The following is a 27638-nucleotide window of genomic DNA, read 5'->3' on the forward strand; positions in this document are numbered from 1 at the left end:
ACTGTTTAAGTTCCAACCTAAGTATTTCAGAATTTGTGAAACTTGAACCTATTACATAGAAGCATAAAAAATAATATTATTATTTTATAAGGGAGAGACACATAGGACACTTGGATGTTGATTAAATTGATTAACAACATGTGACACTTGAATAATGGGTAACCATTGCAAATCTTGCTGCTGGTGGAGAGAATGGTGACAGGTCTTAAGAATCAAATATTTACTGAGAGTAATGAAAATGAGAAATTGTTATAAAGTGTTATAAAGAGCTAATAGAATGAGGACAGAGGCTTACAGTAAGAACAAAATGTTGACTATGTATCCCCGCAATATATTCTGGTATAGCAAGCCTTTAAAATTTCAAAGTAGGTGCTATGTTACTGCCCCTTCCAACAGCCATTATGCATTATTTAATCAGTGCATACATTATTAGTCCATTCTACCTTATAAGGTAATAAGCTTCTATGTAATGTATTCCTGTTAATGTTTCATTAATTCTGAAATACCTTTATTTTTGTTTTCCTCTTGTGATCTGATGGCCATTAAGCCAAAATTGATTATATGTTCAAATAAAATAATGTTACTGTGACTCAATTGTTAACAACATTCTTGAATATCCCGTAGAATCCTAGGTTGTGGCTAGGTTGGAAAATGGAGTTACCAGTTTTGTGGTACCTTCCTAAGGTTTTATTTTCAGTTTTTTCAAAACTGTACCACAGTCCGAGGGGAGCTGAGGTGGGACATGAGAGGTTGGCTTTAATCCTCACTAGAAACGTAACTTCTGCCTTCTCTTCTCTTATTCACTACTCAGAATCTACTGTCAAGTTGCCATCTTGCATTCCTGACCATGACGTCCAACATTATTCCACAGTCTGTACAGTTTGTAAACTTTTGCTTCAGTATTAATACCATAAGGGGGGGGCCAGGGGGGGGGGGGGGGGGGGGGGGAGCTGTGGACAAGGGAAGCAAACTCTGCCTGTCACATAAATTGCTATGAAATAGCACTGCAGAGGGGACTGCCCCTGCTTCAAAAATTATTGTGGATAATGAGCTTTTTCCAAGGAGTCGGAGGTTACATCACTTACAAATGGTATTCAACAGTGGTCTTTAAACTCATATTGCACACACTGTTCTTTGATAGGTAAATTTAGCAGTGGGTAGGTTACGAAACACTGGCAGCATGAAGTCTTCCGGCTTGTAATAATTCAGAAATGGGAAGCTGATTTAAAACAAATCAAAGACTGACTTATCCAGCCAGTTATAAGGAGCCATTTTTATGTGGATTTTGAGCCACTGGAAACTACATGACTTTTTAAAACTTGAGTATCTGATTTACCACACACAGACTGTTAACAAAGGTCCAATCGTACAGGGTAGATTCCCAAATATGTGAGGGGCTGAAAGACTTCATGAGTAACAGAACACATGTTATCCTCGTTGGAGAGTGTTTGTCAGAGATAAGGGTATCATCAGGAGTGCCCAGGGAAGTACAATAAGCACTCTTATTCTTATACACACAAATGATGTGATAGGTATGGTTAACATAAATCTCTAACTGTTCACTGATGACACTGTAGTGTACGAGAAAGTTTTGTCGTTAAGTGACTAGAAGAATACAGGAGGAGTTGACAGAATTTCTCTTTGGTCTGATGAATGGGAGCTTGACCTAAATGTAGAAAAATGTAAGCTTTGCACATGAGTAGGAAAAACATTACAGTAATATTTGAGCGCAGTGCTTCTTTACACAGTCCTTTAGATTACGTATCTAGATGTAACATTGCAAAGCAATATGAAATGGAATGAGCACATAATGTTGGCAGTGGGGAAGGTGAAAAGTTGCTTCACTTTCTAGGGAGAATTTTAGGAAAGTCTAGCTCATCTACAAGCCAACTGCCTTGCTGCAGTGCTAACACCGGTTGCTGTCAGACTACCGAAGTTATGCCCTGTTGAGCTTGGTCAGCACTCGAGTGGGTGACCATCTGCGTCTGCCAAGTGCTGCTGGAAAGTGGGGAGCACTCAGCCCTTGATCACAAAAACTGATAATAGCCAAGAGAGCGGTGTGCTGACCATTTCCCCTTCCATGTCTGCATCCAATGAGGCATGTCAGCTGAGGATGACACAGCTGTCGGTCAGTACCGTTGGGCCTTCGAGGCCTCTTTAGCCTGAGTTAGTTAGTTAGATCATGTTTAAAGAAGACTGCATATAGAACAGTAGTGTAACCCATTTTTGAGTTTTCCTCGAGTGTTCGGGATTCCCACCAGATCAAATTAATGGAAGACATTGAACCAATTCAGAGGCATGCTGCTAGAATTGTTATTGATAGTCTCAGTGCATACTTGAGCACTTTTAGATGCTTTTTGAACTGAAATGGGAATCCCTGGAGGGAAAATGACACTCTTTTTGCAAAACACTATTTAGACAATCTAGAGAACTGACATTTGCAGCTGACTGCACATCAATTCTGCTGCTGCCAACATACATTTCACTTAAGAACCACAAAGACAGGATAAGAGAAATTAAGGCTCATATGTAGGCATACAGACAACTGTTGAGCCCTTACTTCATTTGGGAGTGGAACGAGAAAAGAAGTGATTATTAGTGGTAGAAGGTACACTCTGCCATGCACTATATGGTGGCTTGCGGAGTACACATGTAGCTGTAGATATTACCACCCCTTATGAGTGCAGTTGAACTGTACTTTTGTGGCATTCCATAGCACCAGTCGTAGCTGTTTTGACTGCAGGGCACTTTCTCGCTGACCCACCCAACTACTGTATTTCATTTTTTGTATGAATTAGTTCTGAAGGACATTGTGCGCAATCTCAGCAACATTCTCAGTTCTATTTGTGTGCCTGCTGACCCTACAATGCCTCAACTATGCAGTGAGAGGCTGTGTGTGCTTCTTTTGTTATTTGACTCAATATAAAGTTGTTTAATGAGAATAGAATCCTCTTGCTATTGGGGATGTGCACAGACCACGATATTGCAGAATGACGTAGGTGCAGTTGTGGTCAGTCCCAGTCTGGAAGGGAAAAAGGTTGTTGTTCAAACTTAAATGAGATAATTATGTCTTAACTGCTAATGTCTATGCTGCCCATGTTAAAATCACTAAGTTTGAGGAACATTTATGAATAAACTACCAAATAGAAAAATTTGAAATTTTTTTTTTTTTTTTTTTTTTTTTTTTTTTTTTTTTTTTTTTTTTTTTTTACATATAGAGTGGTTTAGTATTGCAGTTATGACAGAGGGATTTCGGAGTATCTTTTGTAGTTTCCTCCCAATTACTTTTTTTTATTAATGACCCAAATTTTTTTGCAAATAATTGCTTTATAATTAAACTGAAATGAAACTACTGAACATATTGCCAAATGGCTGTGTTACAATGTAAGTTTGACCACTAGGAGTGCTGTATAAAAATTTCATCTCTCTAGCTTGAGTGGATTTTGAGAAAATGTTCCTTATATTCAAAAAATTCTAATTTACGGGAAATTGCTAACAAAGTTTCTCAATACATTCCTGCTCTATAGGATGGATTATCAGGGTCTTCTTCTTCATCCTCCAAAAGCTTCCTCTTCTGTCTTCTTTTCTGGCCTGTTGTTCCATCATACTTCATATGCCTTTCTCTTCTTTCTGCTCCTCTTATCCTTTCTCTGTCAATATTTCTTAGTGCTCGTACAGTGTTCACCCCAGCTGTAAATCCTAATGCCTTCAGAACTTCACACTTCACACTGTTCCCTTGGTTGTAGGTTGCTATTGCATCATAAATGCCAAAGTGCAGTGTTTTTATGCTTACAAACACCCTTTTAGGAATCACTTTCCAAATCAAATTGTTTACGCTCTCATTAGGATTCTGCGTCTTTCCGTGTAGACATTTGTGTAACAATTCTGGCTGTGCTAAGTCATGAAAAATTGGTTTTATTGCATTTATCACAGCTGCTGGCAAACCATGTTTGTGATCATAGTCCTTTTTTGCATTATATTTGCACCAGGAATCTTTTGGGCACAGGCTGTGTTGAGGGTACTCATTGAAAGAGGCAGTATGAAGGAACAATGCCCACACTGCTTTTCGCATGTCACTAACATTACTAGTATTTTGCCTTATAGCATACCCATAGTATCTCTGTAGACGTTCAATCACCTCATCAGTAAGCCTGCCTCTCCCTCCTATTGTCTTTCCATCACTGAGCTTACTTGAACCCAAAGTTTGTTTGAGCCTTCGAAGCCGTGCACCCATACGCTTTTGCACATGCCCAATGCATTCCAACTTTTCAACTACAAATTCATTTCCATATGGTTTCAGTTCCTCTATAGTCTTGAAACCTTTGGAGTCACCATCCCCAAGGTAGTATTTGTACCTAACGTTGTATCTGGAAACTGAACGTTCAAAAATTTGTTTCACTCCATCCACTCCCATTGCTCCACTTGATCCACTAAAATTTGCCTCACAGGTTCCACTGTGCTCTCCTTTGATTTTATTTTTGCACCTACAATGTTTTGATAATATTGCAACATCTATCACTTTTGCACTATCACCACAAGTAGCAGTTACAACCCCATTCAGGGATTTATGACCCCTCTTTTGCCAGGAACCATCTAATGCCACTACCAAATCCCTAGAACCACTGTTCATTTCTACAGATTCTTCCACTGCTTCCTTCATGGTTTTCAAAGCCACATCTTCAACAGAGGATCCTACCAGTTCACAGTAGTACCCAAATTTGCTTGGAGGCGTTGGCAAGTTCATAATACCACAAAACAGTTTACCAGCAGCAGTCCCTTTTCCAATGGATCGAAGACCATACACAAGTCGAACATTCACATCAAACACTCTAGATCGTCCATTTTCACCAAAGAGACTGGCGTGTGAATTGTAGAAAGTCACTTGATACTTGCAACATGCACAGATTATCTTCATCTCACAAGCTAAACCAAAGTGCTTTGTTATCTCTAGTCCCACTCCTACACTTGAACACATTTTGCACAGAACACTTTCTTTCAGCACAGAAGATAATAATCCAGTATTCAGTACTTCGTTAATATCATCACTGTCACTAACATATTCATGAAATCTGTCACTTCCACCAGTCAGCTTCTTGCTAGAAGATGTCACAGGGCTATGGCCAGCCATGTGTTGCTTAGCAGAAGAACACACTGTTTCAGTAATTGTACTATCGCAGCTTGGTATTAGTGTTAATTTTCTTTTCCCTACGTTCTTCCTCTTCTTATATACACTGTTACTAAAACGTAGCATCGTAACCAGAACAACGCTTTACACAAGAAGTATAATACTACCAACAACAGGCGCAACACTGAACTAATTTGAAACGGTAAACAGCAAAGAGACGATGTTCCGCGCTCTTAGCGCTTCATTTGTCACAGAAAACAATGTAGCCAACCCTTGCACACTCGCTGTATGCGTAACATAAGGCGCTGTATGCGTAACAGGCCGAGAAAATCCCAAGGAGTTTGCCAGGAAGTCACGAGAGGGTGTTAGATGCATTCAGCGGCCGCCCATTTCCTCTGCAGGCGTGGGGGAAAATGGTAATAACTCCACTTCTAGAGCGAGTAAAACAATAATTCAAAGTTTACATTAAAGAGGAATGTTCCAATTAAATTTCGGTAGCAAAAAAAAATTGTAATTTTTTGGATTTGACCACCTCCGGCTCCCCTTAATCACTAGAGTGCAATTACAATTATTATGTACATACAGTCTTTTTAGTTTTGTCTCTATCTTTGTTGAATATCACTTCCTGAGTGTAATCTTTGTTCAAAATTGTATCCAGCTGAGTAGTGTGGGTATCTGAGGGGGAGAGTTAGAGGGAGGCACGCGCGCGCGCACACACACACACACACACACACACACACACACACACACACACACACAGAGAGAGAGAGAGAGAGAGAGAGAGAGAGAGAGAGAGAGAGAGATGAAATCTCTTTGTTACAATGTGAAGTTCCGTGACTCACAACTTGCACTTTTATTTTCAGATTGCTATGTGGCCTTATTGCTGCACTTTTAGTGTGGATCACACCTAGCTTCGTTCATGATGGCAGTATACCAATACATTACTATGTTATGGTAATTATTGTTTATGGATTGCATCAGGTAAGTCCATGATTGAGAAAGAATTTCTGCTAATGTTACTTTGCTTTATTCTGCTGTCATTTCTTGTGAGTAACCCAGGATCCTGTTGTTGTTGTTGTTGTTGTGGTCTTCAGTCCTGAGACTGGTTTGATGCAGCTCTCCATGCTAATCTATCCTGTGCAAGCTCCTTCATCTCCCAGTACCTACTGCAACCTAAATCCTTCTGAATCTGCTTACTGTATTCATCTCTTGGTCTCCCTCTACGATTTTTACCCTCCACGCTGCCCTCCAATGCTAAATTTGTGATCCCTTGATGCCTCAGGACATGTCCTACCAACCGATCCCTTCTTCTAGTCAAGTTGTGCCACAAACTTCTCTTCTCCCCAATCCTATTCAATACCTGCTCATTAGTTACGTGATCTACCCACCTAATCTTCAACATTCTTCTGTAGCACCACATTTCGAAAGCTTCTATTCTCCTCTTGTCCAAACTATTTATTGTCCATGTTTCACTTCCATAAATGGCTACACTCCATACAAATACTTTTAGAAACGACTTCCTGACACTTAAATCTATACTCGATGTTAACAAATTTCTCTTCTTCAGAAACGCTTTCCTTGCCATTGCCAGTCTTCATTTTATATCCTCTCTACTTCAACCATCATCAGTTATTTTGCTCCCCAAATAGCAAAACTCCTTTACTACTTTAAGTGCCTCATTTCCTAATCTAATTCCCTCAGCATCACCCGACTTATTTCGACTACATTCCATTATCCTCGTTTTGCTTTTGTTGATGTTCATCTTATATTCTCCTTTCCAGACACTGTCCATTTCGTTCAACTGCTCTTCCAAGTCCTTTGCTGTCTCTGACAGAATTACAATGTCTTCGGCGAACCTCAAAGTTTTTATTTGTTCTTCTTGGATTTTAATACCTACTCTGAATTTTTCTTTTGTTTCCTTTACTGCTTGCTCAATATACAGATTGAATAACATCGGGGAGAGGCTACAACCCTGTCTCACTCCCTTCCCAACCACTGCTTCCCTTTCATGCCCCTCGCCTCTTATAACTGCCATCTGGTTTCTGTACAAATTGTAAATAGCCTTTCGCTCCCTGTATTTTACCCCTGCCACCTTCAGAATTTGAAAGACAGTATTCCAGTTAACATTGTCAAAAGCTTTCTCTAAGTCTACAAATGCTAGAAACGTAGGTTTGCCTTTTCTTAATCTTTCTTATAAGATAAGTCGTAAGGTCAGTATTGCCTCACGTGTTCCAACATTTCTACGGAATCCAAACTGATCTTCCCCGAGGGCCGCTTCTACCAGTTTTTCCATTCGTCTGTAAAGAATTCGCATTAGTATTTTGCGGCTGTGACTTATTAAACTAATAGTTTGGTAATTTTCACATCTGTCAACACCTGCTTTCTTTGGGATTGGAATTATTATATTCTTCTTGAAGTCTGAGGGAATTTCGCCTGTCTCATATGTCTTGCTCACCAGATGGTAGAGTTTTGTCAGGACTGGCTCTCCCAAGGCCGTCAGTAGTTCTAATGGAATGATGTCTACTCCCGGGGTCTTGTTTCGACTCAGGTCTTTCAGTGCTCTGTCAAACTCTTCACGCAGTATCGTATCCCCCATTTCATCTTCATCTACATCCTCTTCCATTTCCATAATATTGTCCTCAAGTACATTGCCCTTGTATAGACCCTGTAGCAAGCCAATATGTATGTTTGCACGTTGGTGCCTATCTCGCAGTGCTGGCATGCAAATAGTGTCTTCATGACTATTTCTTGTGACTCTTAGCCAAATAACATCATCAGTCTGATACATTTCAACAAATTTCCTGTTCATAAAATTCATTAAGTGGAGTGCATCTGTTACATGGCTGATAACCTGAAATTCAGCAAGAATGTAGATTGCACTTAATCATAATAAGATCAGTAAAATCAAGTCCGCAGCTCGTGGTCTTACGGTCCCGTTCTTGCTTCCCTATTATGGAGTCCAGGGTTAGATTCTCGGTCAGGGATTCCCGGGTCAGGGATTTTCACCTGCCTCAAGATGACTGGGTGTTTGTGTTCTCCTCAACATTTCATCATCATTCATGAAAGTGGTAAGTTTGGACCGAGCATAGCTTGGGAATTTGTACAGGCAACTGTGCAGTTGAGTGCCCCACAAACCAGACATCATCATCAGTTAAATCAAAACTTTTTTACACTGCATACAATCACAGGGATTGTGACATTGGTAGCTTCGCAATTATAAAATTAAATACAGACTAGCAGAGTTAATCCAAGGTCATAATAAATGTTAATTTTGCTCTGCAGATGCCTGACTGTAAGGTTTTGCAGAACTGGTTAACTAAATCAGTGGATACAGTTACACATATTTTACATGCAAATACTTGCATAAATATTTCACAGTATAGTGGCATCTAATTTACAGGCATTTTTCAGCATCTTTTTAGTAGTTTTTCACCTTCAGTTTTTATTTACATAATTTGTATTCATACAGTGTGGAATATTTTCATATATTTTCTATGTTATAATACCTTGGCTTCAATAATGTCTTGTGGCTCCATTGCATGATGAACTTTGGGGTGTCACACCTCATCAAAATTGTGAAAGTGTCTTCATTTATTTTTGGTTAAAAGGGAGTGACATACCCGGAAAGAGTTAACATGTATATGAAAGTGTTCTATTTTGGGAACTGCTAACATTGGAAATTCAGTTATCAGAGCATATTTTCATGGACCTCACCTTTGCACAGTTAGGAGGTAGAAGCCTTCTCTGTTTATTGGTAGACTTTGGTGTTCTCCAGTTTGCCATTATTTAGATTATAGTCAATTAGGTTAATGTGAATGATACGAAGAAGACAAAAAGTGAATATACAAGCTCTGCTGTAGTAAATATAACACTTTTAATTTCCTTGGAAATTGCTACCTTATTTATGAAGCAGTTTCTTGTTAGATAAATATTACATGTGCTACTGTTTGCATTGTTTACTTGTGTGTGATAGCCATTGTGGTTCCCCACACCCCCACTTGTGTCTGATAGGCATTGTGGTTCTCTCCCCCCCACGCCCACCCCACCATTTCACCCCCTTGTACATATGAGAGACCATGCCTCTTTTTAAAATGTTGTGATTTGTGTACTTGTGTATTTTGAGCCAAAAAAGGGGGGCATGAGCTGTTCCATATCACATACTACACCAAGAGCTGCCGAATGTCTGAGTATTAGCAAAAGTATACTGAAAGGAATGTCAAGAGACTACAAAGAGATTTTAAAGGAATTTTTAACTCGTTTTTATCAGAAAAAAAGGCGTTCCAACATGCAACAGATGTTGGTATCAAACAGTTTTATGCAAGGAATCAGCAGATGGAAAATCTATGACCTCTTCAAAAAGTTGAAAATTGAAATGGATGACTGTTTTTATATGACTGAACCAGTCCTTTGATACATTGTTTGGAAATTGAGCTTCAGATACAAATAGTAAAAAAAAAAAAAAAAAAAAAACTGTCCTGTTAGAAAATAATCAAAAAGCAAGAAGAAGAGAGAAATTCTTGCTGAAAATAGGAAACTGTGAAATAGTGGTGGACTACTTACCACACTGACGAAGCTTGGTGTGATGTAAATTCTTACAAGAAGTTGGATGGCAGGAACACAGAAGTGCCTTGTACATGAGATAACAGATATTGTTATTCCAGAGGAAGTGCTCCAGAGCCGTATGACTGAAAATGTGGAATTCAAACATTGTCCTGTTTTGGAAAAAGTATAATTGTGTACCACATTGGGAGTGAACCTGGGTTCTTGCACTATGGTAGCTTATGTTTTATTCGGCAAAACTGCATTGCAGTTTACCATTCACATACGAATGTTAGGCACTACAAAGTGTGGTTCAGTGGCATTCCCAGGTTCCATATTATCTTCGTTGCATAGTTCTCATTTTAAGAACTGAATTGATTCTTTATCTTGTTGAGCAATGAATGAGAGAGGCTCCAAATACAAATTTAAAAGGAAGCATTTGTTTGGTATTGTGCCAAAGATTATTTTTGGATCCCGAACTGACTCAGCTTCTTAGCCCTGCATTGCCACTTTGTGTCAAGCTCTAATGGGAAATTCAGTTAAAGTTAAATAAAAAAATCTAACCTTTTGTGATTATTTCAAGTGTATGCAATTCTAAGGTCTAGATTTCTAAAACCTTTATTTAGTTAGTAGTAATTTGTCATGCTGTAGAATTTTGGGTAATAAAAAATTTCAGAAAGTCTATAGTGAGTGTTATTTTGTTTATCAGAATAAGATGAAAACACATTTAATTGTTGCCAAGGAGAGCAAGAGTATAGGTCATAACAATTATGAAATGTTTATACAGCATAATAGAGTAAGTCCTTTGTCAGTAGCATCCTTGATGATTGTATCCCAAAAAGGTGATGTCAACATGAAAATTTTGACATTTCCAAAGTCTGTAGAGTGATAGCATTCTTGATGACTGTGTCCCAGAAAGGTGATCTCGATGCGAAAATTTTGACTTTTCCACAGTCCATAGAGAGCGTTTTTCAATGTAGTATATAGCTGTAGTAGCAAGATGTAACATCGATGTTCTATGCGTCAGTCTGGAACGGCTTGGTCATTTTTCCATCTCACACATGATTTTATACATACCTGCCTTCATAAGGCATACTCATGTGTGATTTCATAAGTTGGATAACCAACATGAATCATTAAGATACATGATTGAAAATCAGTGCTTCTCCAAATGGTACCTGGAAATGTTGTGTTAGCTACATTAATATTTTTATATATATATATATTTTTTTTTAGAATGTCACACTTTCCTGACATTTATGTATATTATTATCACACACACACACACACACACACACACACACACAGTGTTTTTAAAGTTGCTGATTTTCAGCAGACTGTGCTTCATTGGATAAGTGCCATATTTTCTTGTATTGTTAATGTAATTTTCATACGGAAGTCAGTCACCTAAATTTTCACTACTGTTTTGTTTCTAATATTTTTATTACCATCCCATTAAAAAATTTGCAGGTGGCTTTGTACAGCATGTTTGTTGCTGTGATGGCATTCTTTGCACGTATAAGTGATCCAGCTGTTGGAGGAACATACATGACCTTGCTTAATACAGTGGCAAATTTGGGTGGAAACTGGCCAGCAACAGTAGCTTTGTGGTTTGTTGATGGACTAACTTACAAGGCATGCAGTATGGCCCAGGACAATAACTGTAGTTCTGAATCAGAAAAGCAGGTATGTTTTCAATTTTATGGGTGATTTTTCAAAAGAGTGAAAGGAATTGTGCCTCCTGAAAGCAGGTGCTGGCTGCTCACCTGCCTCTCAGTGAATTTGACAGTTTGTAAATTAAATTTTCCCTTTTGTGCGATTATCCTAACATGATACTAGACTAGGAATAGTTTCATGCGAAGATTTCTAAATTGGATTAATATTCTTGGCTCTAAAGTCTTTCAAATATACCTGGAAACTTTGAGAATAACATTTTTATTGACAGAATTTGGTGCAAAGTGGTTCACAAATTGTTTTGTGTAGTGAGTAAGGCTGAGAAATTTGAAAGGAGTTGGGCAGAGTCAGCAGTTGTAATGACAACCATATGTTGTTTAGACATTTCATGTCCAACTTTGTGAAATTGTTGTCGGGTAAGTGTTACTACAACTTCCCTGCAAAGAATAAATAATATTAAGTTTATCTTCAACCTTCAGAGATCAATATTTTGGTCAATATGTAAGTAAAATAAAAAGCAGTATCAATAAAATGGTTCCATTGCATTACAGAAACATAAATGTGTTCAGCACATACGTGAAAAATTCAAAACTTATAGCTAGGGAACATTCTAATCAAAAAACACATTTCAGAAATCCTGATGCTTTTGTACTAAGTAGGACTGCCTCCACAGGAAGGATGACCTCTTTGGGAAGAGATGAAAGGTGGGATGGCCATCTTTGTAAAAGATACATACCACTCAGTACCAACTTAATGCGCAGTTTCTATATCATTACATCATAGGACAACCTTGTGTATAGGCAGAAGAAAATTGAGTTTGCCTATACACCAGTAAGATCATATGGTGACATGTTCTGCCATGACTTTGTTGAATTGTAACTCAAATGCCCGGAAGAGGCTGTTTTATTTAATGTGACTCCTACCTTACTGGCTGTAGTAAATAGTGTGGTTAGCATGGTGGCACAGTAGATAGAAGTGGTGACAGGTGGCATAGACTGTACTTATAGAGGAAGTACAGGCTATGTATGCCTTGCTGCTGTTTGAGTTATGCTTAAATGACGCCTAGATGGCAATTCCTGGCATTCCAAGTTGCAGTAGCATCTGATATACACTGTTTTTACGTGTGAGCATGACACAGTGTGTCAGTTAGCTGGGCATCAGCAACTGCTATTGGAAGAGTGACCAAGGAGTGGAAATGAGACATCAGTCAATTTCCCACTTATTGTGAGCGGTCGCTGTACCACTAGGCTATCCGAGCATGCCTCATGGCCAGACCCAAACTTCCATACACCATCAACCATGTGTCTACAATATGGCAATGAGGCAATATGGCTGCTTCAATTAGGTCAGTGTTTAGGAATGCCTGCCATCCCCTAGTGTAGCAGATTGGGACATGCTATGCTGTCACCTGTGAGACAATCAGCAACTTCCATAGGACAGGTGACCAACATGTGGAAACACACATACCACGAGTGTATACAGCCAGTGTGAGGAAGTTCGTTGCTACTATTGCGTCGCTGTTTAGGAGTTGGTGGATTGGATAGTAAAAATCATACTTAATATGGAAAGGATAGATTGCTGCTCACCACATGTAGGAGGCGATGAGTTGGTGGTAGGCACATTGAGAAAGAATGCCAGCAATATTGCAGTTATCAGAAGGACTGAATCAGAGAAGTTTCTGTGAGAAGGTAGTCTGTGACTTCCTGGATTTGTGCCATAGGATTGGTAACTTTAGGGTTCCCCTAAATGGGTCTGCTATCCACTACACATTAGAGGCTGATACCCAAGTTACTGACTGTGTGGTGGGTGCACAAAAGGGTTTTCTTTTTAAATTAGATGACTCTCCATCCAGTCCAGGTAACAATAGCTGTAGGAGACTCAGAAATATCAGTGCAAGATCCAAAGGGATGCCCCCTCCTCCAGAGGAAGGAGTATTGAAACTTAGTAGTTAACTGCCAAAGCATTCACAGCAAAGTGCCAGCCTTCACAACAAAGTGCCAGAGTTTGAAATGCTCCTGAAAAGCAGTGAAGCTCAAATATAACTAGGTACAGAGAGCTGGTTAAAACATAAAATTGGTAGCAGTGAGATTTTTGATGAAAATTTAAGTGTTAGGTTACTGGGAAATGGAGATGGCGTATTTGTCACCGTAGACAAGACACTCATATCCACTGAAACAGAAATTAAAGCTGCATGTGAGATTGTTTGGGCAAGACTCAGTATCAAGGAAGAGCATAAAATGATAATTGGATCCTTCTGTCGCCCACTAAGTAGACAGAAGCTCAGTTCATTTGTACGTAAGTTCCCCAACTGTGCTGTAATCATTAGTGGAGATTTTAATGACCTAACAATCAATTGCGAAAGCTACAGTTTTGTTAGTGGTGGCCGTGACAGGACATCCTTTGAAACATTACTAAATGCCTTCTTGGAAACTACCTAGAACAAGTGGATCAGAACCTCACTGGTGATGGAATTATGTTAGAGCTAATGACTACAAATAGACCTAACCACTATGAGGATGTCCACATCGAAACTAGTATCAGTGACCATGAAACATTTGTGGCGATAATGAATACCAGAATAAAAAGGGCAACTTCAACAGGTAGGAGGATATATATGTTCAGTAGACTAGATAAAAAGCACCACTGTAGTATCTCAGTGAGGAACTTGAAACTTTTAGCACAGGACAGGAGAATATAGAGGAGCTATGGCTCAAGTTTAAAGGAATAGTTGATGGTGTACTGGATAGATATATACCCAGTGGAACAGTTCATAATGGGTGGGACCATCCATGGTATATATTAACTGTAAAGAAACTTCTGAATAAGCAGTGACTGCTGCATAATAGGTCTAAAACAAAGCATCAGGTTATGGATAGAGAGATACTGAATGAAACGCATTTGGTTGTCACGAGACCAATGTGTAGAGACTTCAACCACTCCCATTGCAGAATTTTGCCAAATGATCTTCCACAAAACTCAAAGTAATTGTGGCTGTATATAAAGGCTGTTAATGGCACCAAAGGTGCAGACAGAAACTGAAATTGGGGGTGGCAAAGCAAAAGCAGATATGCTTAACTCTGTTCCATTACAGAGGAAAATAAAGGAAACTACCCCCAATTTAATCATCACACTATTAAAAAGATAAGTGAAATAAGTGTCAGTTTCAGTCATGTTGAGAAGCAACTAAAATAATTAAAATTAAACAAAGCTCAAGGGCCAGATAAAATCCTTTTATCAGATTCTATACTGAATTCGCAGTTGGCCCCCTTTTTTTGTCCTCGAACAGAAAACCATGTCCAGTAGGTGGAAGAAAGCACAGGTCACACACAAATGGTAGTAGAGGTGATCCACAAAACCACTGTCCATTATCTTTGACGTCAATTTGTTGTGGAATCTTAGAACATATTCTGAGGTCAAACATAATGAGGGATCTCAAACAGAAATCCCACCTCCATGCCAGTCAGCATGGATGCCGAAAACATCAGTTATATGAAGTCCAACTCACACATGACATACGGAAAGCTTTGGATCAAAGCAGTCCAATAGATGCAGTATTTCGTGATTTCTAAAAAGCGCCTGACTCAGTACCACATCTACAATTATTATCAAAAGTATGATTGTATGGAGTATCTAGCAAAATTTGTGACTGGACTGAGGATTTCTTGGTAGGGAGGACGAGGCTTGTTATCCTGGATGGAGGGTCATCAACAGATGTAGAAGTAACTTTGAGTGTGCCCGAGGAAAGTGCATTGGGCCCCTTGCTGTTCATTTTGTATATTATTGACCTTAATGGACAATATTGTTAGAAACTTCAGACTTTTGCAGATGACAAAGCTATCTATAGTGCGATTCTATCTGAAAGAAGCAACATAAATATTGAGACAGACCTTGATAAGATTTCAAAGTGGTGCAATGATTGGCTCCTTGCTTTAAATATTCAAAAACGTAAAATTACGCAATTCAGAAAAAAGACATATTATCCTATGAGTATGATATAAATGAGTCGCCGTTGAATTCAGTCAACTCATACAAATACGTAGGTGTTACCATTTGTAGGGATATGAAATGGAATGATCACATAGGCTCAGTCATGGATAAGGCAGGTGGGTGAATTAGGTTTATTGATAGAATACTGGGGATGTGCAATCCGTCTGTAAAGGAGATTGCTTACAGATCACTTGTGCTACCCATCCTAGGATATTGCTGAAATATGTGGAACCGATACTAACTATGACTGACAGGGGATATTGCTTATTATGGAGGAGGGCAGCACGAATGGTCACAGGTTTGCTTGATGTGCAGAAGAGTGTTACAGAGATGCTGAAGAAACGGAACTCACTGACTCTTGAAGATAGGTGTAAACTACCCTGTGAATGCTTGCTTACAAAGTTTCAGGAGCTATCTTTAGATGATGACTAGGAATATACTGAAACCCCCCTGTGTATCACTCCCCTTGAGGACAAGATTATATTAATTACAGCACACTGAGAGGCATTTAAATATCAATCCTTCCCACACTTCGTACGTGAATGGAATGGGAAGATAACTTGTGCAAAAAAATATAAATGAGCAAAGATTAAGATAACTTGTGCAATGGAACATATCCTCTGCCATTCATAGTGATTTGCAGAGTACACATGTAGATGTAGAAGTAGAAAGCTCTCACACATTCATACCAGAACAACTCACACACACATGGTCATTGGCTCAGGGTACTAAAGGCTGTTCTGTCTGCAACTCAACATCCCTGTATGTGGTGAGTAGCAATCTATCATTTCTGTATTGTTGTTACTGTGTCCTGGACTTTCCATTGTTTAAAGATGATTCTTCATACCATATAAATTTGTCAAGATTTCTTTGAATGCAAACTGTTCCTGATAGTATGGAGAGTTTCCTTACGCAATCAAGTATAGATTTATGAAGCTATGAGGACTCAAAGGTTGGCCAAGTGTCGATAATATTGTAGTCTTTTAGTAGAGAGGAATGACGTTTGTAGAATTATGAATTAAAATGAAGGATTATAATGTCTGTTCAGAACACCATAAACATCAGTTAATTAGGAGGCAAATAGGATGATTTCATGGAGAGATGAGATGTGGCCAGTGGAATGATAGTCTCCAGATCAATTCATGAGTTGCAGACCAGCCAATGGGGAGGGAGATGAATTCTTTCTATTTTGCCTGTTAAGTGATAATTTTATCGGCCATTGTTATTTTGACATTATTATTATTAATTATTACTATTATTTATTTTTCCTCTCACATAGGCCTTCTTTCACTGTGTTGCTTTTTCCTCTCCTCAGTCATTTTGAATCTGTTTTATTTTCTTTCATGCCTCAGAATCCCTTTACTGTAAAACTGTCCCTGTCTGTTGTTTCTTCATCTCTTCTGTTCTTTCTTTGTAAATCTTACTTGACTTCTTGAATCCAGCTTGTAGTTGACTATTTTTGCCATAGATATTTGGGAATCTATTTACTTAAACTGTTGTTGTCCATTCTATATAAATGAGCAAGATTATCAGTCTCATATTTCTTATTGCCAGTTATATTTTCTACATTCTGATATACTGCAGCATTACTTCTTAATTTCCATGATTCTGTCGTTTTCATCGGACCTAGTATTTTTCTTATTCTTCTTCTCTCTAATGCTTCTAGTTTATCCAACATCTCAATCGAATATTTGGCATATAGTCATTCTGTGTTAGTTACTGTTTTAATTTAGAGTTATTAAATAAGCATTTTTTGTTGTAAACATTCTTTATGATAACATAAACTCCTTCCATCTTGTGGATTCTTTCCTGTATGGCAGATTTTTCTAAACCTTTTATAGTAGACTATTTCTCCCAGATATATAAAAAATAAAAATTTTAGAGAATTGTTTATGTCACTGCATTGTTGGCTAACTCCATAAAGAAATTGATTTGCATTACGGCATTTGTTAGACTGTCTGGAAGCATAGCAGAATCATCAGAAAATGCCAAGCAATTTACCTCATCTCTCCCCCTAGCGTTATTTGGGAAATTTTATGATCTGGGAATTATTTCCACACAATGTTCTTATGATTTTCTCCAGAAATTAGTTGAAAAGGATTGGAGAGAAGGACTGGAGAGGTAAAGGGGTAGATTTCGTGAAAGTCACAGAGAACCTCAGGTCAGGGGAGACTTACTTGACCCGCAGTTCTGGCTGACTTTCTCAAACTCTACCCCTTTTCGTAGACCTCTCTAGTCCTTTTCCTTCACCCCTATTCCCTCCCCTTCAACCCTTCTGCCTGAAGAAGGAGCCATTACCTCAGAAAACTTGCCTAATTGTAACCTTCTTTTATGTGTGCGTTCTGCTGCCACTTGGTGAGTAGATTTTTTTATCTATCAAATTAAATTATTTTGTCATTAATGTAATATACTGTACTGGATAATTAATTAATTAGGCAATTAATAATTTTTCTTAGAAACCAACACACTTTTAAAAATTAACGGTCCTAAGTAGTTGCTTTCTCCTGCTCAAATTTTCAGGTTGTCATTCATGAATCGTGCTACTGAATAATAACATTTCTGCACTAGTTTCACATACAAGGTTTTTTTCAGTGTTTCTAAATTTATGCAGAGCTTTTCTCTTCCTTTCACTTTTGTTATAAATTTTCATACCCATATACTATGGAGTTTGACCATGAAATTATTTTGATTCCTGGTGTTGTAATCATATTGAAAATGATTTGCTGCAAATAAATCAGGGTTACTATGTACAAAGATAATCATAGATGTATAGTGAGGGAACACTTAATATACTTAAACTTTTTAGGAGTGGGCGACATGGTTTTCCTCACACAGCATTGTGCCTATTTCTAATGATGATTTTCTGGAGTTTAAGTATTTGACACATATTGTTTAAGTTACCTCAAAATACAGTTCCATACCTTATTATTGACTCGAAGTAGCCATGATATACAACTTCTTTTATGTCCATACTGGCAGTACTGTACAATATCATGATTGCAGATGCTAGGCTATTTAATTTATTTACAAGGTACTGTATATGTGAATCCCACAATAGATGTTTATCCAGTTGCATTCCTAAGAATTTCACACAGCTAGCTTCGTGAAAATCCTGGTTTCTGTGACTGATCTATCATTTACTTTTGCCTTTTTGTTTTAAACTGCATTAACTAAGTCTTTCCATGTTTATACCAGATACTGTGGTTTTGCCATTTTGAAATCCATACCGATTTTTTGAGATTATTTTATTTTTTTTCTATAAAATTTTGAATTTGTGTGATGACTACCTTTTCATATATTTTTGATAGTGATGGAAGAAGAGAGATGGGGCAATAGTTTCCCATATGTTTTGTGCGTATTTTGAATAGTGGCTTAACTACAGTATACTTAAGTGTGTCTGGAAAATAACCTTCTTGAAGGGACTGGTTAACTGCAGATAATGGCTGTTAAATTATTTTAGAGGCTGTTTTTAACAGTTTTGTTGGTATTCCATCCCATCCTGTTGATGTTTTACTTTCTAGTGATAGTATCACATCTTCCATATCTTTTACAGTAGTTTTGGTAAATGTACTAAAAAGTTCACTGCCAAATTGCTCACTGTTAAGGAAATTTACCTGATCTGGATAATTTTCTACATTGATGGTTTGATTTGTTTACATTTATAAAAAATCATTAAATAATTCAGGAATTTGAGTAGTATTTACAATACTTTTGTCCACTGTCTTGTTTTCAGAAATATCATGGCCTCTAGCTGTGGCACCTGTTTCAGCTTTCATCATGACCGCAATGCCTTTGATTTGTTTTCACTATCCAAAATAAATCTATTATTTCCCAGTTCTCTTGCTGCTTTTACAACTTTTGTAAAAATATTTTTGTAATCTTTTAAAGGTAACAAAATCAGGACTTTTGTTATGTTTCAGATCCCTGTGTAGCTGACTTTTTCTTGTGCTAGAGGTTTTTGTTCCTTCAGTAATCCACTTTACTTTATTTCCTACTTTTTATTATGTACAGTAAGGGGGAAAATTTTATTAAAAACATGTAGGAAGTTTTCCAAGAAAGTGGCAAAATATCCAGAACATGAAATACTATGATCTAAAGCCCACTCCACCTTATTTATTCTGTGATAGAATAAGTCTTCTTTTTCCTTTTTTCCTGAACTGGTGTTCAGTGTAGTTTTTTTTTTTTTTTTTTTTTTTTTTTTTTTTTTTTTTTTTTTTTGGGCAAGGTTCCATTGTTTTTGGTAACTCCATAAACAGAGTGCAGTGATCAGAAAGCCCTAAATCTAAACAAAATCAAGTGTCTCAGTAATACTTGTCTCAATATAATTGATTAAAATATTATCTAAAAACAAAGATGATGTGACTTACCAAACAAAAGCGCTGGCACATCGATACACACACAAACAAACACAAACATACACACAAAATTCAAGCTTTCGCAACAAACTGTTGCCTCATCAGGAAAGAGGGAAGGAGAGGGATGGATATGTGTGTGTGTGCGCGAGTGTATACCCATCCTTCCTTCCTTCCTTCCTTCCTTTTTTCCCCCTAAGGTAAGTCTTTCCGCTCCCGGGATTGGAATGACTCCTTACCCTCTCCCTTAAAACCCACATCCTTTCGTCTTTCCCTCTCCTTCCCTCTTTCCTGATGAGGCAACAGTTTGTTGCGAAAGCTTGAATTTTGTGTGTATGTTTGTGTTTGTTTGTGTGTCTATCGACGTGCCAGCGCTTTCGTTTGGTAAGTCACATCATCTTTGTTTTTAGATATATTTTTTCCCACGTGGAATGTTTCCTTCTGTTATATTCATATGATTAAAATATTATCTATACATGTTGCTGTCATTTCGTTTAGTTGAGTAAAATCAGTGAAATTACCACTAAAGCCCAATATTTGAATCATATCAATGAATTTTGTTGTTGTTCGATACTGTGATTTTGACAAAAAGTGTTTTGTTATATCTGTGCCTGGAATGCTATACACAGTTAAAATTACAATATTTGGCCTAACTGTACACAGCAGCTTTCAAATATACATTCTTCATTAAGGGAACCAAAATAAGATCTTGCTTTATATTCTGTTCACCTTTCCATAAGATTTTGAACATAATTTTTTTCGTGTCATATAAATGGTCTTAGTCTATTTTTGCACCCTGGATATTCATAATTTCTTCCTGGTTTGAACAAGAGATTGGTACCTTTGGAAATCACTGGTGAGTGAGTTCAGTGACTTCCATTTCATCTCTTTTGATGGTTTCTTTTTGAAGTGTATTGACATGATTTTAAGGCTGAATATTTTGCAGAGTTCAACTACTCTTCATCCATTCTGATTGTTCCATAAATATGCTGGGAATTTTTCACTCGTTTTCCTGTACTTACTTTCTTCGCCTAGCTGTGCATTGAAATTGCCAAGCCAAATTTTGACAAGGTTATGTGGAATTGTAGACACTATTTTTTCCAGTGTCTCCCATTGTTTCTTGATTTCTCTACCTTTTCGTGGTTGATTTTATTTTCAATATTGCTTGGCATGTGGGCCTTGCACACTTCAAGCTGATTGTCATTAGTCTGCTGCTGACATGCTTCATATTCATTATGGAGGTTATATGCTTCTCTTGAATGCTAAAGCTACCCCTAGAACTAATGTGGGTTACAGTTTTTGTTTGTCTGTTTTGCTTTTGAAAAGGGTGTAATTTCAAAAATCGATTGCACTTTTGTGTCAGTCAGTTTTGTTTCTTGGAGTGCCAATATTTATATTTTTTATTCATTTAGGGTATGCTATGGTTCATACAACCTCCTGAGTGTGTGGAAAAAATTGGTTAGAGGAATCCGAATCCCGCTGTTTGTGTGTCCATCCAGACACCCCAGAATCTGATAGTCTGGTTGTGCTGGTTTTGACAATAGTGGATTGATTACTACTTGGGCTAATAGTTTGTTTCCTGCCACGTGTCATGATACTTGATTATCACAAGCTTTGGACATAGTCCAGGTTTTGGACTGGAGTGCTAGTTTCAGAACAAGAATTTGAGCTGCACCTCTAGTGATGAGACACTGACCTCTTTGCCATGTCTGTTCTGCCAACTCTGCAGTATTGGTCTTTATCATTGCCAGTTAACATCCCATTTTGTAGACTATTTCGCTTCCCCTCTCCTGTTGTTGTTGTTGTTGTTGTTATAAGCAAATTTGACCATCTAAAATAATTTAAAGCTTTGTTTTTATTTTGCTTTGTCCAAAGTTTGCCCTGTCTCGAATACTCCTTCATATGTTCACCATACTGCTTCCTTTTTTCTTAGGTTTTTCCTTCAGTTTGAATTTCATACACCCAAACAAAGCATCAGATTATTATTATTATTATTATTATTATTATTATGGGGTGTCAAAAAGGATCGGAATAATTTTTTTTAATTTTAATGCACCCACGCTTGAGATTGGTGTAGGCAGTACCAGAGAGGTTACCTGGCAGCATGCAGTTGGAGGGAAGCAGGGAAAGTATACAGGCGTTTACTGTACCCAACATGGATCTCAAGTTGCAGCAGTATGTGTCAATTAGATTTTGCGTTCTTCTTGACAAAACTCCATCACAAACATTTGAAATGTTGCAGCAAGTCTACAAAGAGCAAGCCATGGGGAAAATACAAATTTTTGAGTGGCATAAACGGTCTTGAGAGAGTAAAAATTACTTGCTAGTGTTCCACAACCCAGAAGGCCCTCAGCTTCGAAGACTGAAACCAGTGTCAACACAACTGATGTCATGTTACAGGAAGACCATCATTCATTGTTAACAAAGATTGCAGAGATTATGAACATATTCTATGGATCAGATGGCAATATTGTATGAAATGTTCTAGGGTATAGAAAAGTTGTAGCGAAGTGGATGCCTCCAATGATCAGTGATGAACAGAAGGCTCACCGTGCAACAGCACATCGACAATGGAAGGGAAGGAATCAATGAGAACCAGACTTTTTGGGCAGAAGTCCAAGAACTAAAAAGGCCAAAGTTCAACCAAGTCCTTGAAAAATCATGCATCTTGTCTTCTTCAATATGCAAGTCATTGTGTACTATCATGTGTTGATTGAGAAACGTACTGTTATTGTGAAATTACTATTGTGGCTTACTGAAGGAGCCATAAGAAGGAAAACTGCAACAGAAAGACCACCTCTTGCTCAACTGGGATGGATAATGCACTGTCTCGTTGTGCCATCAAAACTCAAAAAACAATATGAATGAGGCATTGAAGTCATACCCCATCCATGTTATTCACCAGACCTAGTACCATGTGACTTCCATCTAATTCATGCAGTGAAAAAAGATCTTGGGGGTTGTTATTTTCAGCTTGATCGAGAGCTAAACAATCAAATTTTGTGTGTACTCAACAGACTGTCAAAAAGGGGCTTCAGGTAGTGTTTTGGACGTTGCACTGAATGCTGGAATCGTTGTATTAGATCCAAGGGAAATTAGTTTGAGAGTCTTTAATGGAATTTGAATAAAGGTGATCAGTATTTTCCACTAAATAAATAATTCTGGTCTTTTTTTTTTTTTTTTTGCACACCCTCATATTATGTGTCACCTCAACCACTTTATTTTTACGGTCAACTTTTTTGGGTTTTCTTTAATTGTGGAATTAGTGTCTGTAGCCACTGCTTTCATCTGCTTGTCTGTTTTCTTCATTCATTCTATCCTTTTAATAATATGTGAAACGTTATCTCATTGTCCATTTCAAGAATAAGAGTCAGTTGTTCAAGGAGATCAATGTTAAGCACATCTGCTAATCTTCTTTGACATTATATTTAGTATGATGATTTGTCCCTCTGTCATCAGGCATTTTTGTATTTGATACTTATTTTTTATTTTACTGTTTCAGGCTTGCATTTCCCAAGGAGGCTCTTGTGAAACAGTGTTGGATGGCTACTATGTAGAAAGTGCAGTATGTGTAGTGATAGGTTTCCTTTGGCTACTGTGGGGCAAGAAAAGGGTTAATTATCTTCAGTCAAGAGGTGACAATGCGTGGAAAGTTGTACGAATGAGGACTAGATAACAGTTGGCTTGTGTTTAGGGAAACACTTTTGCTCTGTGACATGACGAGTGTGTGTGTGTAACAAGAAATATTTTTGTATGAAAATGGAAGTATAAACATAGACATCTACATTCCATGCCTCTGTCATGCACATTTCAGATTCTTATATGAAATGTACTTCTGTTGCAGAATTGTTATTTGAAAAGAAGTTATAAACTATGTTTGATAATTTGTCGTTTTATCAAAATTATTGCATGTTATATATGTGCACTTAATACTTCCTACTCTTTTACTGTCATGACACTGTCATTTTGTAAATAATGCAGTTATATGAAAGTTTAAATTGACAATGAAATGCTGCTTAAGGCTGCTATAACAGCTTGTAGCAAAATGTTGTTGTGGTGGTCTTCATGCCATGTTATCAATATAAGTGCACCGTTTTATTTCTGTGCAATGGTGTGGTGCTACTCAGTATTTTGTTACATGTGTTTTGTTATTTACAACTTGACTTTTGTTTCATCTTTTGTGTTGTTAAGTTTGTGTTACAGTTCGACTTATTTAAGAAATGTGCTGCATTGCACCTCCCATCAATGTGCCATGCATTCAAGGTGCAACTATTTTGAGCACAAATTCTGTATTGGGAAAAAATATGTAGAAGGTTCTACGAATTTGTTGCCTGTTTTGTCAAGTAAGATTCAGGGTAACTCTGTCCAGAAAGTATTTATTATAGTACCTGGTTTCATACAAAAAATAGCAATGCTAATATTTTTTGAGTGCTTCAGCAAAATTTTATTTTGTATGTCACCATCAGTGGTGATGTGTGAATTAAACAATAAAAAAACATGTGGAATTCATGTTGTTGAAATTGTGTTACTTTTCTTTATTGTAATCATAAATTATTGAATTTTGTGCAGGAATCTGAAAATACATTTTTTTTGCAACACACATCAAATGCTGAATACATGTGGGGAACACACACTTGCCACGAGTTGTGTTAATTAGTTGAAATATGATGTAGTTTGTATCAGTCAAAATGACACGAGTTCGTATGTGGTTGGAAGAGAAGTACCTACCAATTCAATTATTCAATCCATAGGAGCCACCATTTAGTTAGGTTTCTATTTATTTTAAACATTGTGATGGTGTCAAACATAATGTAAGATGTCTAACAGTATGGAAATTACAAAATTAGATCCTTTATCTCATGTCAGATCAATATCTCTCATTTAACATAAGTAATAGCTTGATCAGACTGCCCTGAAACGCCTACAGAACTGTTGGGCATATTGTGGCGTGGCTGCAGAAAATAATAAATTAGGAGACAGAATTGCTATCCATCACTTACATTCAGTAAGAGACGTATGTAGTACCACTGATAGACACATATAAATGTAAAAGTAAAATACTACTTACCTTTCGGGACCAGTAGTGGGGAGAGAGGGATAGGTTGGAGAAAGTTAAGAAGGAATGGCAGGGCACCCAGGTCCCATGATGATAGAGACGTACCTGCAGTGAGAATGAAGATCCTTTCGGGAGGACCCATATCTACTCTTCTTGGCCACTGTTGTCCTGACTTTACATCTACATCTACATTTATACTCCGCAAGCCACCCAACGGTGTGTGGCGGAGGGTACTTTACGTGCCACTGTCATTACCTCCCTTTTCTGTTCCAGTCGCGTATGGTTCGCGGGAAGAACGACTGTCTGAAAGCCTCCGTGCGCACTCGAATCTCTCTAATTTTACATTCGTGATCTCCTCGGGAGGTATAAGTAGGGGGAAGCAATATATTCGATAACTCATCCAGAAACGCACCCTCTCGAAACCTGGCGAGCAAGCTACACCGCGATGCAGAGCGCCTCTCTTGCAGAGTCTGCCACTTGAGTTTGCTAAACATCTCCGTAACGCTATCACGGTTACCAAATAACCCTGTGACGAAACGCGCCGTTCTTCTTTGGATCTTCTCTATCTCCTCCGTCAACCCGATCTGGTACGGATCCCACAGTGTTGAGCAGTACTCAAGTATAGGTCGAACGAGTGTTTTGTAAGCCACCTCCTTTGTTGCTGGACGACATTTTCTAAGGACTCTCCCAATGAATCTCAACCTGGTACCCGCCTTACCAACAATTAATTTTATATGATCATTCCACTTCAAATCGTTCCGCACGCATACTCCCAGATATGTTACAGAAGTAACTGCTACCAGTGTTTGTTCCGCTATCATATAATCATACAATAAAGGATCCTTGTTTCTATGTATTCGCAATACATTACATTTGTCCATGTTAAGGGTCAGTTGCCACTCCCTGCACCAAGTACCTATCTGCTGCAGATCTTCCTGCATTTCGCTACAATTTTCTAATGTTGCAACTTCTCTGTATACTACAGCATCATCCGCAAAAAGCCGCATGGAACTTCCGACACTATCTACTAGATCATTTATATATATTGTGAAAAGCAATGGTCCCATAACACTCCACTGTGGCACGCCAGAGGTTACTTTAACGTCTGTAGACGTCTCTCCATTGATAACAACATGCTGTGTTCTGTTTGCTAAAAACTCTTCAATCCAGCCACACAGCTGGTCTGATATTCCGTAGGCTCTTACTTTGTTTATCAGGCGACAGTGCGGAACTGTATCGAACGCCTTCCGGAAGTCAAGGAAAATAGCATCTACCTGGGAGCCTGTATATAATATTTTCTGGGTCTCATGAACAAATAAAGCGAGTTGGGTCACACACGATCGCTGTTTCCGGAATCCATGTTGATTCCTACATAGCAGATTCTGGGTTTCCAAAAACGACATGATACTCGAGCAAAAAACATGTTCTAAAATTCTACAACAGATCGACGTCAGGGATGTCTATAGTTTTGCGCATCTGCTCGACGACCCTTCTTGAAGACTGGGACTACCTGTGCTCTTTTCCAATCATTTGGAACCTTCCGTTCCTCTAGAGACTTGCGGTACACGGCTGTCAGAAGGGGGGCAAGTTCTTTCGCGTACTCTGTGTAGAAACGAATTGGTATCCCGTCAGGTCCAGTGGACTTTCCTCTGTTGAGTGATTCCAGTTGCCTATATATTCCTTGGACACTTATTTCGATGTCAGCCATTTTTTCGTTTGTGCAAGGATTTAGAGAAGGAACTGCAGTGCGGTCTTCCTCTGTGAAACAGCTTTGGAAAAAGGTGTTTAGTGTTTCAGCTTTACGCGTGTCATCCTCTGTTTCAATGCCATCATCATCCCGGAGTGTCTGGATATGCTGTTTCGAGCCACTTACTGATTTAACGTAAGACCAGAACTTCCTAGGATTTTCTGTTAAGTCGGTACATAGAATTTTACTTTCGAATTCACTGAACGCATCACGCATAGCCCTCCTTACGCTAACTTTGACATCGTTTAGGTTCTGTTTGTCTGAGAGGTTTTGGCTGCGTTTAAACTTGGAGTGAAGCTCTCTTTGCTTTCGCAGTGGCTTCCCAACTTTGTTGTTGAACCACGGTTGGTTTTTCCCGTCCCTCACAGTTTTACTCGGCACGTACCTGTCTAAAACGCATTTTACAATTGCCTTAAACTTTTTCCATAAACACTCAACATTGTCAGTGTCGGAGCGGAAATTTTCGTTCTCATCACCAGTTGTTCTGCAGTCATTGCACTACAGTCAACTATCCATGCTATCTGTCAGAAAGATATTCCTAGGTCCGTCCCTTGTACCAGTGATTTGACCGTTTGCATCTACACAATTACTTTGGAATCCACACTTAAGTGTTTGCCGGAGAGTCCATAGAACAACTTTCAGGCTGTTTCACTACCTTTCTGGTCTTGAGTAACACATGGAAAAAGTGTACATCTAAGTCTTCCTGTACATGCAGTGATTTCTCTTAATGTATAATGCTGGTCATTTCTCCTTGTAAAGGGTGAGCATTAATAAAACCAACAAACTGCAGGAACGGATTCCTGACTGGAAACGGAGGACGAAAGGCCATATGAACATTGTCTTGAAATGGACGGTGTGCATGCAATGATGACAAATCTTCCTGGAATGCAGTACAGAGCTGCATCACATCCACATCAGAAGAGATGTTTAAAGTGGCCTCCATGAGATGCAGTGCAAGCATTCACACATCACATCATGAATTGCTACACTCTTTTGCACATTCCGGTCCCTCACTGAATAGCACAAGCATTGGGAACACACTGTTGAAGAGGCTGCATATCAGGTCCTCCAAATCTGAAGTACACACCGTCAGCCACCTCCCTGCTCATTCGTCTGTCTGGAAGGACCCATAATCACATAAACACCCAAAAAGGGCTT

At 38.3% G+C, this 27638-nt stretch overlaps 1 protein-coding gene across 3 annotated transcripts in view; it reads left to right on the forward strand.

Moving 5' to 3' along the window:
- LOC126252745 (acetyl-coenzyme A transporter 1) overlaps nt 1-24186 on the forward strand; it is a 78717-nt gene extending 54531 nt beyond the window's left edge. For all 3 annotated transcript variants that reach the window (XM_049953649.1, XM_049953647.1, XM_049953650.1), the window contains exons 7-9: nt 5989-6106; nt 11135-11350; nt 23180-24186. In XM_049953649.1, coding sequence (XP_049809606.1) covers nt 5989-6106; nt 11135-11350; nt 23180-23353 — 508 coding nt within the window. In that variant the 3' untranslated portion in view covers nt 23354-24186. The remainder of the gene's footprint in view (nt 1-5988; nt 6107-11134; nt 11351-23179) is intronic.
- Nucleotides 24187-27638: the final 3452 nt, after the last annotated feature.

This window comes from Schistocerca nitens, chromosome 4, assembly GCF_023898315.1.
Source record: "Schistocerca nitens isolate TAMUIC-IGC-003100 chromosome 4, iqSchNite1.1, whole genome shotgun sequence".
In the NCBI taxonomy this organism is placed as follows: Eukaryota; Metazoa; Arthropoda; class Insecta; order Orthoptera; family Acrididae; genus Schistocerca; species Schistocerca nitens.